We start from the raw sequence: 15979 nt of genomic DNA on the forward strand, positions 1-15979 counted from the left end.
CCGCTGTCCGCCCAGGTCTTTTCTGGGAGTATTCTCTAGTAGCAACGTGGAACATGATTGTACAAAATTAGTCATAGACATAGTTGTATCACTCCGCGTGACTGCTTCTATATTAACTAGACAGATAGCCCGCGCTTTGCTGCGGGTCTCTTTGTTATTGATACGTGTTTTCAGTCGATTAGAGTACATAAACAACAATTATCTTTTTTGGTAGTTAAACTCAAAATTAAGCTAGATAGCCCGTGCTTTCTTTCTAGATTTTCTGAACCCAGAGAGTAAAGAGTATGCTACACTCCAAAACCAGTGGCAACTGCAACTACGATCCCCAAAGGCTTGAACATAGATACAAAAATCGGCCCTGTCATGTTAAGACACCATGTTGATACACCAACCTGGAAAGCTGAGCAAAAAACTCCCTGAAATGGTATCATTGAAAGTTTGAGTAAGTTTCAAAGTAAGCAACATATCATGGTTAAATTAGATTGTTTATTCACCGAGTACAGAACAGCTAACAACCTTTAGTTTAGGATTTAAGCGCCTAACCATCAGCACAAAACTGAAAAAGAATGAGAAACAACATTGCTTTTTCCCTGTGCTCTATTTTGGTCTTAAAGTCTACCAAAAACTTGAGGAAATAGTGAAAAATTGGTATTTAATACAAAAAAAGGGTTTGCAATAAGAAACTTGAAGGGATAATAACCATCGATAGATACAATAGCAATACTAATATATATTTTCAGTTGAAAGTGGCATCATATACCCACCCTTAAAGCAGTTTTGCGGAGAGGTGATAAGCGCATATAAACCTTCATGAGCTTGAATATTATTATGTCCAGAGGAAGTTTAACAGTGTTATGATGTTCAAGGCAGGGATGACCTGCAACAGAAAGCAGTGAGTGACAGTTTCAGCAGTTAATCATGAGTACATGACTAAGCATTTTGAGAGTGGATGAGGCACTCACTTCACGTTTGTGCAGTGGTAATTCTTTTCCGTGGGTCTTGATTCAATAGGCGCTTGACAAAATTACTTTTGCCTCTGTAGAGAATGTGGCCAAGGTGGTTCATTGAAACTTGGATCAACTTTTAGAACTGCCCGAAAAATGCCAAACTTCGTTCAAGGCCAAAATGGACAGCTGCCACACAATAGAATGTGTGCAATCACACCTACGCTCCAGACATCAGCCTCTGTACCATAAGCCATATGTAACACTTTGGGGGCTACACAGTATGTACTACCAACAATTTTGATAAAACTTTTCATCTGCGAAGATTATTCACTCATAAGAAAACACTGACCAAATAACTCTACTAAAAGATCAAGTAGCTGTGCGCATTATAAAAAGAAGAATTGACCAACCTGGTTTCACAAAATCTGACAGGCCAAAGTCTGTAGCCTTCAACTATGAATCTTCATCCAGATATTAAGCACACTTGATGAGTACATGATGAAGCTGGGGGAACAAATGCAACTATGATATATAGATGAACAGATAAGAGATAAAGTTGGTCAGACTTAGATGTACTAAGCTTAAAAAGTTGTTGATCCAGCAATGCATTCATTAACTAATTATATAACGATTACGGATTCATTGACTTTCAAGTTGACTTGAATCAAAAGGAAACTTGGTATACATCATATCAAGATAGAATCATAAAGTGAACCCAAGTTGATGTCACTATGAGCAATCAAATGCCTATATGTCATCTTTTATCAAAACTCATCTCACTGAACAATATGGTTTACTTGTAATCTAAACCAACTTCAGAGATCATCAATTTCATGTTCAAAAGGGAGAGTGATAAACAACCAATATGAACACAGTGGGGAAGAATAACCTAGCTGCTAGAATTGAACTTAAATTTTCGAGTCAAAGAAAGTTGGATTGTTTCCAGGGAGGAAACTCCTCCTGATGAACACAAAATGGTGGGATGTAAACTCTTTACTTAAATTGGATCAAAGTTGGAAGTTAGTCTCTGTTTCTTCCATTATTAATCATTCAATCTAAACATGAGCTTGGATCCACAATCCAAAGCTAGACACCAAACAGGGCCATAAAGAACAAATGACTAACAGATATCCAAACCTAGACACCAAGCAGAGCACAAATGACTAACAAATGACCTTATGTCAATTAATTGTCTATTCAAACTATGTGGTTCCCAGTCCATGGCAAACAAAGCCAAATTATAGTGAGCTGCTTTTGAGAATTGGAGTATTGACTGTGGAACATTATAGTTTTCTATTCTATTTAATTTCCTGTTTTTTTCTGAACTGGTGGTGCCGAAAAATCTATAGAATTTATATGCAAAACTTAAAAGAGAAGGTGGAACAGAGGCTAAACTGAAATCTGAAATAATTAATAGCAATTCATTTCCTCTGAATGAGAAACTTCATCTGTTGAATATCAAAGTAGGAGACCAACCCTTTCCTTTGCAAGAGCATATGCAAGTAACTGAACTCTCACATTAACCAAATATATACCATGCTAAAGGAAGCTACTATGTACTACTTCCACCTTTAACAATACATGACCAATTTTGGTGTTATACCAGACTCATTATGTTACTATCTCAGTTCCAGCAGTAATCTCGCGATCAATTTTGATTTCATTACATATAATCATGAATTCCCTCTCCTTCTCATTTACTATGATCTTCTGTAGTACAGTTCATGTTTCTAAGGTACCCATGTGCTCCATGAATTTCAAATATGGACAGTTCAAATAAAAACAAAGTAGTAAACAACTAAAAGTAGGCAGAAACCACAGTTGATCAAATGAAACAGGTATAGCAGAAAATAAAGTAGCAAACAACTAAAAATAAGCAGAAACCACACTCGATCAAATGAAACAGATACACTACCGTCTTATACCAATCTCAATTGATGTCTTTCACTACATCCCTGATTGCAGCTGTATAACAGTATATCACTAAACAAAGTACACCCTCAAAAACTAAGAACAAATGTTACAAAATTACATGCAACCACAAAAAAAAAAAAAAAAAAAAAAAAAAAAATCTATCCCTCAAATTCACCAAATTGCATAAATGGAACCCATTTTAGCTGTGAAGAAGCAACTGACTTTACTTGAAAACCAGAAATTGAGCAAAGACAGAATCAATTACCCTGATGAATATATATCTGCAACATTTGAAAACTTACTTGCTGTGGTGCTTTGGTTACCCTTGCTGGGTCTGGTACTCACTGAAGAAAATGACTTGAAGCAAGATAGTGGTTGGGAATAATCTGTATGCATGTCGAACAATATATTCAGGGGATCAGTAATCATTCCCTCAAGTACGTAAATATATATGGTTCCATATTTACAGAGATTAACAATCAAAATATCAGAGGGAAATTCTGATACCAAATACCCAAATAGGCCACTATAATAACAATCTTGAAAATCAGGAGCATGAAATCAAAATCACAAAGCAAATCCATGAAATTCACACAGAGCATTTACCTTTTAACCCGACAAACAAAGAACAGATGAAAATTCTCTCCCTATCAACAATCCTTTGATCAGCAACCAACAACAAAAGATCGAACGGACCTCTCTCTTTCTTTCATTCCTTCTTTCTATCCATTTCTGCAATAGATAAACAATTCGCAGTTGAATAACCACACAATTCTCTCCCTATCAACAATCCTTTGATCAGCAACCAACAACAAAAGATCGAACGGACCTCTCTCTTTCTTTCATTCCTTCTTTCTATCCATTTCTGCAATAGATAAACAATTCGCAGTTGAATAACCACACAAAAAACTCAAAGGTCAGCAATAGCCGATACAACAAATGGCTTATGAACACTATGAATAGTAAACCAAACTTTCGTATATTTAGAACCAGACAAACTACCAACAGTGCCAGGATTTAAACATCATCAGTGGCAATATGGTTATGTAGACCACAGATCGATGACAAAACAATAGAAAAAAAAATACCAATGATGAAGAAAAAAAAAACAGATAATGATCTTCCCATATACCAATGTTTCCCCAATGGCATCAACCACATAATATAAACCAAATTATCCGAACACAGGAATTTTCATTTTTAATCTGTAAAACTCAATCTATGAAAGCGAAGGGCTCTAATCAATATGAACACAAATATATTTTACATAAACGGCAGGACAGACAACATGGTTTTACATAAATAAATATACTTGTTTTTGGTTTTAACTTTTTCACCAACTCCTAGTACTGACTTATTTTTCCCAATGGATTATAACTAACTTCGAGTCTTTTTCATATGTACTATTCTGTTTCCCAAGGATTTTTGTTTTTGTTTTGGTAGGATGTAAAGATTGATGATCTTGAGACAAAACCACTTTGTTCTTGTACATGGAGGCGGATTTGGTGCTTGGTGTTGGTATAAAACTTATTATCTCCAAAACAATAATCAATTAAATTCCAATTAATAAATCTTAAAACTGCTTACCTAAATCCAGCTTCCTGACCAGCAATGAAAAACGAATCAAAAACTTTGATCAAACAATTTGAACCGGATGGTTTCCTGCCCTTAGAGATACAACGTCATTTTGGGTATAGATCAAGAATCTGGATTAGCTCGGAGAGTTTTGAAATCAATACTAAACAAAGTTATATCCAACTGAAACACATAAAAGACTCGAATTGATAAAAACACATAAAACACCAAATCAGACACACACCCAACAATGTTTCACAAATAAGTGCTAAATCGAACAGAAACGAATGGAATGACAACATGCAGAACCTATGACTCAGCAATTACACCATTTTTGATTACCCGCAAATCGGTTGCGCAATTCTCAGCCAACGAAGTACGTCTTTGTTATGGTCTTCCTCCTTCTCTCGAATCCCTGAATAGCCTTAGTTGAGGCCTTCTGCCTCCCAAAACGAACACTGCGAAAGCTTTCCCAAGCTGAAATCTCCAAGGCTTTCTGCGTTCAGCCAATCTACGCAGGGAAGATCGAATCCGAATCGTACATGCTAACAAACAGTACCACCTCCTTCGCTATCTCTCTCTCTTTCTCCACCTCTCTGTGGAGCGAAGACACGATAGGACTGAGCAGGACTCCAGGTGTCGAGGCAAAAACAACACGCACTGAACAACACCCCAGGTGTCGAAGCAAGAAACAGAAGGCAGGGGCAAAATTGACTTTTCATCCATGACCGGACCCAACTATGTGATCAACCGAGCCATCTTGTATCCAGGCCCAGAATAGGTATCTTGGTTGTGTAGGTCCAAATATGTAAACGATGTCGTTTATTTCGACTATATAGCTGGAATCTAGCTGCATTGAAGAGAATCATCTGAGAATTGAAATGAATTTGGCTTTTGTTTTTCTATTTCCTTACCATTTCTCTTAGGATTAGGACCCTAACAACTGGTATCAGAGCCCCAAATCATGGGGCCGAGGAGAGTTGGAGATCCACCACAATATTCATCAACACCGCCGCGTCCACCTGACCCAAGTAATTTGAGGATGAAGCTCCAAATCGAGATAGAAGAGACAGCAGCGGGATTCCGTGAACTTCAGAAATCTATGGCGTCGATGGCGACGGAACAGACTTTATTCCAGTCTGAGATATTAAACGAGTTGAGACAACTGAGATTGGGGCGAACAGCTCAGGTGATTGAGCCTTCGATGCTTCAAATCGATTCTCAGTCGACTTCTCCAGTACCGATCATATCTCCGTCAGTGACTCAACCTATCTCTGAGGTGCTGTAATTCGAGACCATGGAGTCCTACGGACCGCAACAACAGCAATACATGAGGTCGCCGCCACCACCACCGGCTATTTCGAATCCTTACCACTACCAGCAGCAAGGCGTGTGGCTGTTACTAAGCCGATGAACAGTGCGTGGACAAATAGCATATAGTATGAAAATACAAGAACAGAACGTGTTTTCTGAAAATTGGGGATTGATAGACACGTTGCAATCCTTACTGGGCAGAAATAAAAAATTCACACAGAAAGTACAATTTTAGTTACGTAGTGAAAACCTCAACTTTGAGATTAAAAACACTGCGGGCCTCTTACTCTTGAGAACCCAAATAAAATCAATCCAATAATAGTGAAGGATATGTTCTTTACAAACACATATAGCTCTCTACGCGGCTACAATCTCTAGACTCACTAAATAGGTGCTTGCCTTGAATCTTGACCTTCTTCTTCACTTAAACGATCTGCAAATATCGCTCCTCTTACAACACCAATCTTCTCTACTGATCTCGAGAGAATCAATGCATGTATATGAATAATGAATGAGACACTTTTACATGGAACAAGTGTTTCAAAGTACCTATGCTGATTTTTCTAAGCAAACAAGCAGAACATGAATTCTTGCGTCTAAGTCCCTAAACATGAACGCTCTTTTCTTCTGAATATATTGAGGAGAAAACAAATCCTCAATTGTCAAGATTTACCCTAATTGGACTCCTAATAGGAAAGGTCTTTCAATAAAAATATATCCAATTAAAATACCCAAATCCTAAAACGATTAGGACTTCAATAGCACGATTTTTACAGTCAGAAAAAATCTTCATAATATAACATCTAAAAACCAAAAGATACTTTCCAAAATCGGGCTCCCAAAAACGTAGGGTTGACTAGGACTGACTCGGGACATGTTGCAATCCCGTGCTTATGCATGAGAATATGAGATGCAATTACATGAAATTCTCTGAGACCAGTTTTGATGAACTTTGTAGGCTTCTTTTTCCAGCTTCTAAGGATGAAATGGGATAAAGTGCTTCACTTGCTTTTATATGGGAATGCCAACACATAAAACGTACAAAGTTTTGTACTTACATAGTAAATTTGTACCATTTTTTTTTTCACTACTTATCATTTTAGACTTCCATAATTATCTTCTCATTGTTAATTCAAGCACGTCTTTTAGAGCATCTCTAGCTCACTCTCTTCTTTGACTCTGTAGCTATTTTAGAGAGCATGTTTAGTTTTCTATATATTTTAGTAACTACACCAGACTCCTAAGTGGCTCTCCAACATAACTTCTAGCTATCTCCCTCCTTAATATAGAGACCGACATGAGGCTCTCTATAATTTAAAACATTCAGTTTGAGTTATTTTTATGTAATTTATTAATACATTTAAACTATTTAATCTTCATTTAAAATTCAAAATTAGCTAAAATAGAGAGCACTGATGCATGCGTATTTCTAAAATGGCTAGCTAAAAAGTCATTTTATCTATTTTGGCTAAAATTTAGCTCGAAAATAGCTAGCATTCCTAAAGATGCTCTTACATCCATAACACTAAAATCATTGTGGAATCAACCCATTTGACATGTTTACAGTTGAGTCCAAGTGTGTACTTATTACCTGAATAAGATTGGCATGTATATATACAGAGGAATCACTCCGTCTTTGTCTATCCAGGGTCCTCTTTTTAAAGTTCTTCTATATGGAAGCAAAGTCTACTAGGCCATGTTGAATACTTTACGTACAGGGTTTGAATACTTCAGAAGGACGTCCGTGAAGAGGGAAAAATGCGGACGGAACAACGTGTCAATCATTCGTTGGTTTACTTGCAAAACTGATATGCGGTCCCCCCACCCACTAATTAATCATCTTCGAAGAAACTCAGCCATTAGACATCAGACTTCTTCCATCCACAGAAATTGAACAATTGTCTATTAATATTGAGGTAAAACTTTTATCAAGATTTCTTTTTTCTTTTGAATTGAATCACAAATTCACAATCAAGGAAACCTAGAAGTCTCAGACCATTTGAGAATCTGATATATCTTTTTCATCACTCTGACCATTTGAAAGAGGAAAAACAAATCATGCCATTTTGATTCTCAGAAGCCACCAATCGTGATCAATGGCACATCCGACTCTTCTCAAGCGCACTGAAGCCACATCGCCGCCGCCTCACCTACACCCAACACTGGCGCGCGTTGATTCTGTTGGGTTTAGTCTTTCTGTTAAAGTTGTTAGAGTTTGGCTTTGTCAAAGATCAGTTAATAAGTTCCTATTTGTTAGGAACCAGCTAGTAGGATTTGACTTCTTCTGTAACTAGATACCATGTTTTTAGAACGTGGACTGTTTTGTTTGTTATTCCTTATCCTGTAAGGCTTTATAAGCCACCAAGTTGTTTTCATTCAATAAGGATGTTATTCCAATATTAAGTGTTCTACTGTTTTGATTTCTTGCTTGTAACAAATCTGGTATCAGAGCTCCCTTAAGGGGCCTGATCAAGTGTGGTTAGGAACTGCAGTTTCCTAACAAGAGAGAAAGAGAGAAACAGAAGGTGAGGAAAAGTGAGAAGATGTCAACTGAAGGAGGGAGTTTTGTTCAGCCAGCAATACCCAAGTTCGATGGTCACTATAACCATTGGGCTATGCTCATGGAGAACTTTCTCAGGTCAAAAGAGTTTTGGCAGTTGGTGGAGACGGGGATTCTCACAGTGGAAAGCGGGGCAGAGCCAACAGAGGCACAAAGAAAGACGATTAAAGAACAACGGTTGAAAGACTTGAAGGTGAAGAATTACCTCTTCCAGGCCATAGACAAAACCATCATGGAGACGATCCTTGACAAGAAGTGTGCAAAGAGCATTTGGGATTCGATGAAGCAAAAATATCAAGGGTCAACGAGAGTGAAGAGGGCTCAGTTGCAGGCACTAAGAAGAGAGTTTGAAGTTCTTCAGATGAGGGAAGGAGAGAAGGTAGACGAGTACTTTGCTCGGACACTAACAATTGTGAACAAGATGAAGATTCATGGTGAAAAGATGACTCAAGTCGTGATCATCGAGAAAATCCTGAGATCAATGACCTCAAGATTTGACTACGTCGTGTGCTCAGTGGAGGAGTCCAATGATTTAGATATGCTGACAATCGATGAGTTACAAAGTAGCTTGTTAGTTCATGAGCAGAGGATGAACTACCATGGTGGAGATGAGCAGGCTTTGAAAGTTACGTATGAAGAAAGGTATGGAGGAAGGGGAAGAGGTAGAACATCTGTTCGAGGTCGAGGGAGCGGCAGAGGCAGACAACCTCTAAACAAAGCCATCGTGGAGTGTTTTAAATGTCACAAACTAGGGCACTTCCAATACGAATGCCCTTGTTGGGAGAAAGGAGCTAACTACGCAGAGATCGACGAGGAAGAGGATATGCTCCTTATGCCTTTCGTTGAAGCTAACAACTCGAAACGAGAAGAAGTGTGGTTCCTTGATTCTGGCTGCTCAAATCATATGTGAGGGAATAGGCAGCGGTTTTCCAACCTTGATGAAGCATTCAGACACTCAGTAAAGCTGGGCAACAATTCAAGAATGGGAGTAATGGGCAGTGGCAATATCCGGCTTGAGATCAACGGCACAACTCAGGTTGTTACTGATGTTTTTTATGTACCAGAGTTACAGAATAATTTGCTGAGTGTAGGTCAACTCCAAGAGAAAGGTTTGGTCATACTTATACAACATGGAGAATACAAGATGTATCACCCTAAAAGAGGATTGATCATGCAGACAAGGATGACTGCAAACCGAATGTTTGTATTGTTGGCTAGTGTGACTTGAGACTTCGGCCTGTTTGCAGATAGTTACTGAAGATAGCTCACAGTTATGGCACCGAAGGTATGGACATTTAAGTTACAAAGGTTTGGGAACATTGCAGTTCAAAAAGATGGTGAAAGGACTTCCACTTCTCAAAACTACAACCAAAGCTTGCACTGAATGCTTAGTAGGCAAGCAACACAGAAGGGCTATTCCGAGGAAGAGTCAGTGGCGAGCTTCCCAGAAATTGCAGCTCATACATGCCGATATCTATGGCCCCATCACACCTGCCTCCAACAGTGATAAAAGGTACTTTATAACATTTATTGATGACTTTAGTAGGAAGGTGTGGATATACTTTCTAGTTGAAAAGTCTGAGGCATTTGCAACTTTCAAAAACTATAAGAGTTTGGTTGAGAAGGAGTCAGGTGCACTTATTTGCTGTTTACGCACTGATAGGGGAGGAGAATTCACCTCCAATGAGTTTAACAATTTCTGCAAGGTCAATGGTATAAGCAGGCAACTGACAGCAACATACACACCTCAGAAGAACAGGGTGGCAGAACGCAGAAACCGAACTATCATGAATATGGTACGGTGTATGCTTTGTGACAAACAAGTACCAAAGACTTTTTGGACAGAAGCTGCAAGATGGGCTGCTCATTTGCTTAACAGAAGTCCGACACTGGTGGTAAAGGATAAGACTCCCGAGGAGATGTGGAGTGAGATTAAACCTAAAGTTGACTACTTTAGGGTATTTGGGTGCCTTGCTCATGTACATGTGCCAGATCAAAGAAGAGCAAAGCTTGATGACAAGAGCTTTCAGTGTGTGCTGCTTGGAGTAAGTGATGAGTCCAAGGCGTACCGTTTGTTTGATCCAGTTGCTAAAAGAATAGTAGTAAGCAGAGATGTTACCTTTGAAGAAGATAAAGGCTGGAATTAGGGGAGGACACCTGATGAAGTAAAGCATGACATATTAGATTGGGGAGAAAGTAATGAAGGACAGGATGGGCTCTCTGAAAGTGAGGAAGAATCCGAAGAAGATACAGATGCAGTGGCTACAGATCAAGAGGCGAGAGTGACACCTTCATCATCTGGTAGCTCACTTGATGAAGTTGTACCCGTTCCAGCTGAAGTGAGGAATCGAAGAACACCGGTTTGGATGCAGGACTATGAGACCGGTGAAGGACTATCCGAGGAGGAGGATGTGAATAATCTAGCCATGTTCACAACTCATGATGATCCGGGTTCATATGAAGAAGCTGCAAAGGATGTCAAATGGAGAAAAGCCATGGACTTGGAGATCGAGTCAATTGAGAAGAATGAGACTTGGCAGCTTACCACGTTACCTCCAGGGGCTAAAAGGATCGGTGTGAAGTGGGTCTTCAAGACCAAATTGAATGAGAACGGTGAAATAGACAAGTGCAAGGCTAGGTTGGTAGCTAAAGGCTACGCTCAACAACAAGGGATAGATTACAATGAAGTCTTCGCTCCAGTAGCAAGGTGGGATACTATCCGAATGGTACTAGCTCTAGCAGCACAAAAGGGCTGGAATGTGTATCAACTTGACGTGAAGAGTGCATTTCTTCACGGTAAGTTGAATGAGGATGTGTACGTGGAGCAGCCACTGGGATATATTCGAAAGGGTGAAGAAGACAAGGTCTATAAGCTCAAGAAAGCGCTTTATGGATTGAACCAGGCACCACGTGCTTGGTACAACAGAATCGAAACCTACTTTGTCAAAGAGGGTTTCGAACGATGCAATTATGAGCATACTCTTTTTGTCAAGACAGAAGAAGGAGGTAAGAGGTTATTGATTGTGAGTTTATACGTTGATGACTTAATCTTTACTGGGAATGATGCATGCAAGTTTGAAAGTTTTAAGAGTTCCATGAAGGTTGAGTTTGATATGACGGATTTAGGGAAGATGAAATACTTCCTGGGTGTCGAAGTTGTGCAAAATCCTGAAGGTATTTACTTAAGCCAAAAGAAATATGCTCGTGAATTGCTTGAGAAGTTTGGTTTGCAGTATGGCAATCCCGTGAAGAACCCCATAGTACCCGGCTTTAAGCTGTCAAAAGAAGGAGAAGGTGCTAGAGTTGATGCTACAATTTACAAGCAATTAGTTGGAAGTCTCATGTATATTACAGCAACAAGGCCTGATTTGATGTACGTAGTAGGTCTCTTGAGTAGGTACATGGCTAATCCAACATAATTACATATGCAAGCAGCAAAAAAAGTTTTTCGTTATTTGAAAGGAACGGTGGAGTTGGGTGTGTTCTATAAGAGAGGAGGTGCTGAAGAATTGTTGGTGTATACTGACAGCACGCCAGGTGCTAAGGAACTGTTGGCATATACCTACAGCGATTATGCCGAAGACACTGATGATAGGAAGAGTACGTCCGGTTACGTGTTTGTGTTAAGTGGTGGAGCAGTTTCGTGGTCTTCAAGGAAACAACTTATGGTGACGTTGTCTACCACTGAGGCGGAGTTTGTGGCAGCAGCTTCATGTGCCTGTCAATGTGTGTGGATGCGAAGGGTTCTAGAGAAGATTGGCCATTCACAAGACAAGTGCACCACCATAATGTGTGATAACAGTTAAACGATCAAACTGTCCAAGAATCCGGTCATGCATGGAAGAAGCAAACATATAGACGTGAGGTTTCATTTCTTGAGGGATCTTACGAAGAAGGAGGTGGTGAAGCTGGTTCATTGTGGCACGAGTGATCAAGTGGCAGATATTATGACCAAGCCTTTGAAGCTTGATGTGTTCTTGAGGTTGCGTAGTAAGCTCGGAGTCAGTGTAGTGCCAAACTTAATCTGAATGCATACTGCAATCAGTTTAGGGGAGGATTTGTTGGGTTTAGTCTTTCTGTTAAAGTTGTTAGAGTTTGGCTTTGTCAAAGATTAGTTAATAAGTTCCTATTTGTTAGGAACCAGCTAGTAGGATTTGACTCCTTCTGTAACTAGATACCATGTTTTTAGAACGTGGACTGTTTTGTTTGTTATTCCTTATCCTGTAAGGTTTTATAAGCCACCAAGTTGTTTTCATTCAATAAGGATGTTATTCCAATATTAAGTGTTCTACTGTTTTGATTGCTTGCTTGTAACAGATTCTGTCACCTTGTCAAAACAGGTTGGAAAATTAACCTGGGTACCTGACCACTTTGTTATAATGGCTAATGGGATTATAAGTAGGTTAATATTCTAGCTTTGATTACGGTTTTTGTTAATTGAATGTTGTATGGTGTAAATTTTGACTGGGACAGCGTCGAGGATTGGGGTATGCAGCAACACAATTTTTGAAAAGATACCCATAAGATTTTGTTGGGCATGGTGTTTTCGCTGGCAACGATGATGATTAGAGAGGATGAGAGGGTCAAAGGGGATGGGATTGTGAGAATGGTGGAGGGAAGGAAAGAGTGAAGTTAGAGCGGAGCTTGTGGCGGTGGCGGTGGCGGGTTTCTTTGGGGAATGGGAGATAAGCAGCAACACTAAAAAGTGCTATGGTGATGTATATTACTGAGGCCCTGCCCATTTCAAGATTTACACTTTCTATTCAATATGTTTCTGTTTCTGGATTTGGAGATTGGAGAGACAGAGAAGGATCGAGATTAGGAGCAAGATTCAGTCTTAGAAAACTACATTAGAGTTAGAGACAGAGGAGGAGATGTAGGTGGAACCCACATGGAAATGAAGTTGATTGACTGGCTGACACGTGTTTGTCCGCATTTTTCCTTCTTCATGGACGTCCTCTTCAAATCCTTGCTATATATATATATACCTTTTTTAAAAAAAAAAAAAAAAAACAGAAACGTGAATACTTTTTCATTGATCATTGAAGTAAATATTACAAGAAGCCAGCCACAGACCTGAAACAAGCCCCCAAGTAATTATAATCTTACACTTCAAAGCATAGAGCTCAAGGAGATTTAATTTTATTTTTTACTGGATTTGAAGTAAATCAAACAGAGTTACCATTGTTCATGTACACTGAAAATCTACATATATCTCCACTACTATAAATAGAGGTTTTAGATTTGGTGTTAAAAGCTTCACTAAGACATTCTAGATAATGTCCAAGACAATATCCATGACAAAGATAAAATTTCATATGTTTCTTTTTTTCTTTCAAAAGAAAAAGAAAAAGAAAACACAAAATCTCACACTAGTGAATACTTATTATTAACCTTTTTCAATTGGTACGTTTGTGTGAAAGAAATATTTTCATTATGCGGTTGAAACTGTGTCTTTTTTTCTTTTTATACATTGGACATTGGAGAGCAAATTGTGTTTTTTTTTAATAGAGCAAATTGTGGGAAAACATAGTTGAGTGTCTGGGCTAGTTTAGATAATTGGCGAAAGAGTGGCCCCACATTTGTCGGATTTTGAAATTCATCCAGTAAGTATTTTTGTTGATTAGAAACTTCCAATTTAAACTAAAACCAAACCGCGGCTTCCAAGAGTCGAACGCACGACCAATTTGATTCAGCAATTCACGCTCGGTTCATCTTTAAGATTTGTTATCCTTACTTTGCAAGCTGAATATTGAAATCCATCTTATTGTTCGTCTTTTTTGTATAATTCAGGGTCTCCAAAAATTTGAACAGAGTCGAGGCGGCAGTTTGGAAATCCTAGCATTCATGGAGATTCAGCTCTAGATGACTAGATAGGAACATCTTAGTAATTTAGGAAAAGAATTGAGGGGATCATATAGAAATGAGCTCACTCTTTCTGAAACAGAGAGAAAAGAGAACAATAAGGGTAAAATGTTGGCATCCTACACTCGATTTATTTATTTCTTGCAGGTACCTTATACGTAACGATAATAATGAAATATCTATGATTCATACATTACAAAATAGATTTTCCTCTTGAACGACATCAGGGAACTATAGATTTTCCTTGCCTGGAAAAGCTTTCCATTTATGCATGCCCCAAACTGGAGGGTGTGGTAGAGCTTGTGGTTCGTGAATGTGACCAACTGGTGGTTTCAATTGCCAACTATAAAGAACTTTCCGTATTATGCATCCGCTATTGCAAAGGGGTTGTATACAGAAGTGTGGTTGACTTTCAATTATTAGATTTGGAGACAACTGGCGGTGAGGAGCTGACATGTTCATTGCCGAATGAGGATGGATTTCTGCAAAACCTTATGTCACTTCGTCATCTGAGCATTGAAGGTAACTCACATCTTGTTCAATTGCATCACCTCAGCTTACTACAAGAGCTTCACATTGATAAGTGGCCAAGCCTAGTTTCTTTTTCATTGGCTAGTTTGCCACCTTCTCTTAAAGATATAAAGATTCGAGGTTGCGATTCTCTTACTTATTTTGCAAGATATCAGATACCGCCAAGTCTAAGGAGAATAGAGATAAATAGATGCCAAAATTTGAAATCGTTGGTGGAGGATGAGGAGGCGATAGGGGGTTCTTCATCTTCTTCTCCTTGTTTGATTCAGGATGAGGAGTCTTGTCTCGAGTATTTGAGCATATGGAACTGTCCATGTTTGATATCTCTATCATCCAGAGTCAAGCTACCCAGGGCGCTTAAACACCTTCAGATACATACTTGCAGACAACTGGAGTCAATAGCTGATGCATTACATGATAACATTTCTCTCGAGTACATTCACATCTGGTATTGCTCAAATCTCCAATGTTTACCAGAAGGTCTTTACCACCTCTCCAATCTTCAGAAGTTGAGTATTTACGGTTGTAGAAGTCTTGTTTCCTTCCCGACAGGAGGGTTCCCAAGAAGTCCTTCCAACTTGAGAGAGTTTGAGATCACCAGTTGTGAGAAATTGGAGGCCTTACCCAAAGGCATGCACAACCTCAACTCTCTTGAGATATTAAGAATCCCCTATTGTGAAGGTTTCACTTCCTTCCTAGAAGAAGGGTTGCCTCCTAACCTTCAGTCTCTTAAAGTTCTGAATCTCAAGAGTTGTAAACCACTCTTCGAATGCGGCTTGCACAGACTCACATATCTTAGAGAGTTGTGGATCAGTGGTGAAGATCCGGAACTGGTTTCCTTTCCACCTAAGAAAGAGATGGTGCTTCCCAAATCTCTCATTAAGCTCATAATCGAAGACTTTCCGAATCTCAAGTATCTACCCAGCAAAGGGTTTCAGTCCCTCACATCTCTTAAAAGACTCTATATCTGGAGTTGCCCCAAGCTACTGTCCATTCCAGATGAGGGCAGGCTTCTTTCACTGACACAACTTAGTATCCGTCACTGTCCACTGCTAGATTCTAGAAGTGAGATGCAAACCAGGTAAAGGTCAGTATTGGCGCTCCATAGCCCACATCCCTTACATATGGTTGGGAGATAAGAGAATTCAAGCTCCGTGATTACAACTGATACAAGAGAAAAAAGTTGGAATCTGAAATTGTAATATTCCCTTCCAGCAGGTAATTCCAATTCTAGAGAAATCAAGATTATTCGACGCAAGAAAGTTCCTTGCTA

The 15979-nt window shown here is 39.1% G+C and overlaps 3 protein-coding genes and 1 long non-coding RNA gene across 12 annotated transcripts in view; 3 read left to right on the top strand and 1 right to left on the bottom strand.

Moving 5' to 3' along the window:
* LOC133718812 (putative disease resistance RPP13-like protein 1) overlaps positions 1-15979 on the top strand; it is a 31787-nt gene that overhangs the window by 15014 nt on the left and 794 nt on the right. The gene's annotated exons all lie outside the window — the stretch shown is intronic.
* Positions 82-5096, bottom strand: LOC133717870 (uncharacterized). 9 transcript variants are annotated; one of them, XR_009849992.1, is made up of 8 exons: positions 4779-5096; positions 4449-4619; positions 3468-3726; positions 3127-3247; positions 1358-1451; positions 963-1261; positions 765-877; positions 82-416 (listed from the first exon to the last, which is right to left on the bottom strand). It is a non-coding gene; the product is annotated as an uncharacterized LOC133717870 (long non-coding RNA). The 9 variants fall into 9 exon arrangements; XR_009849996.1 differs by having other exon boundaries at positions 83-416; positions 963-1185; positions 1358-1408; positions 3164-3247; XR_009849995.1 differs by having other exon boundaries at positions 83-416; positions 963-1164; positions 3164-3247.
* Positions 11736-12116, top strand: LOC133714495 (secreted RxLR effector protein 161-like). The gene has a single exon (XM_062140614.1). It carries the CDS (start codon positions 11736-11738, stop codon positions 12114-12116), a length of 381 nt encoding a protein of 126 aa, XP_061996598.1.
* The window catches only part of LOC133718817 (putative disease resistance protein At3g14460), a 34669-nt gene continuing 33016 nt past the window's right edge, over positions 14327-15979 (top strand). The window contains 2 exon segments of the mRNA XM_062145699.1: positions 14327-15758; positions 15760-15924. Of these exon segments, the coding sequence (XP_062001683.1) occupies positions 14670-15758; positions 15760-15864 (1194 nt within the window). The 5' untranslated portion in view covers positions 14327-14669 and the 3' untranslated portion in view covers positions 15865-15924.

The sequence above is a fragment of the Rosa rugosa genome, chromosome 6, assembly GCF_958449725.1.
Source record: "Rosa rugosa chromosome 6, drRosRugo1.1, whole genome shotgun sequence".
Classification (NCBI taxonomy): Eukaryota; Viridiplantae; Streptophyta; class Magnoliopsida; order Rosales; family Rosaceae; genus Rosa; species Rosa rugosa.

Excerpts from the sequence above, each read along its gene's own strand:
- LOC133714495 (XM_062140614.1), top strand. The coding sequence starts at position 11,736 with ATGCAAGCAGCAAAAAAAGTTTTTCGTTATTTGAAAGGAACGGTGGAG.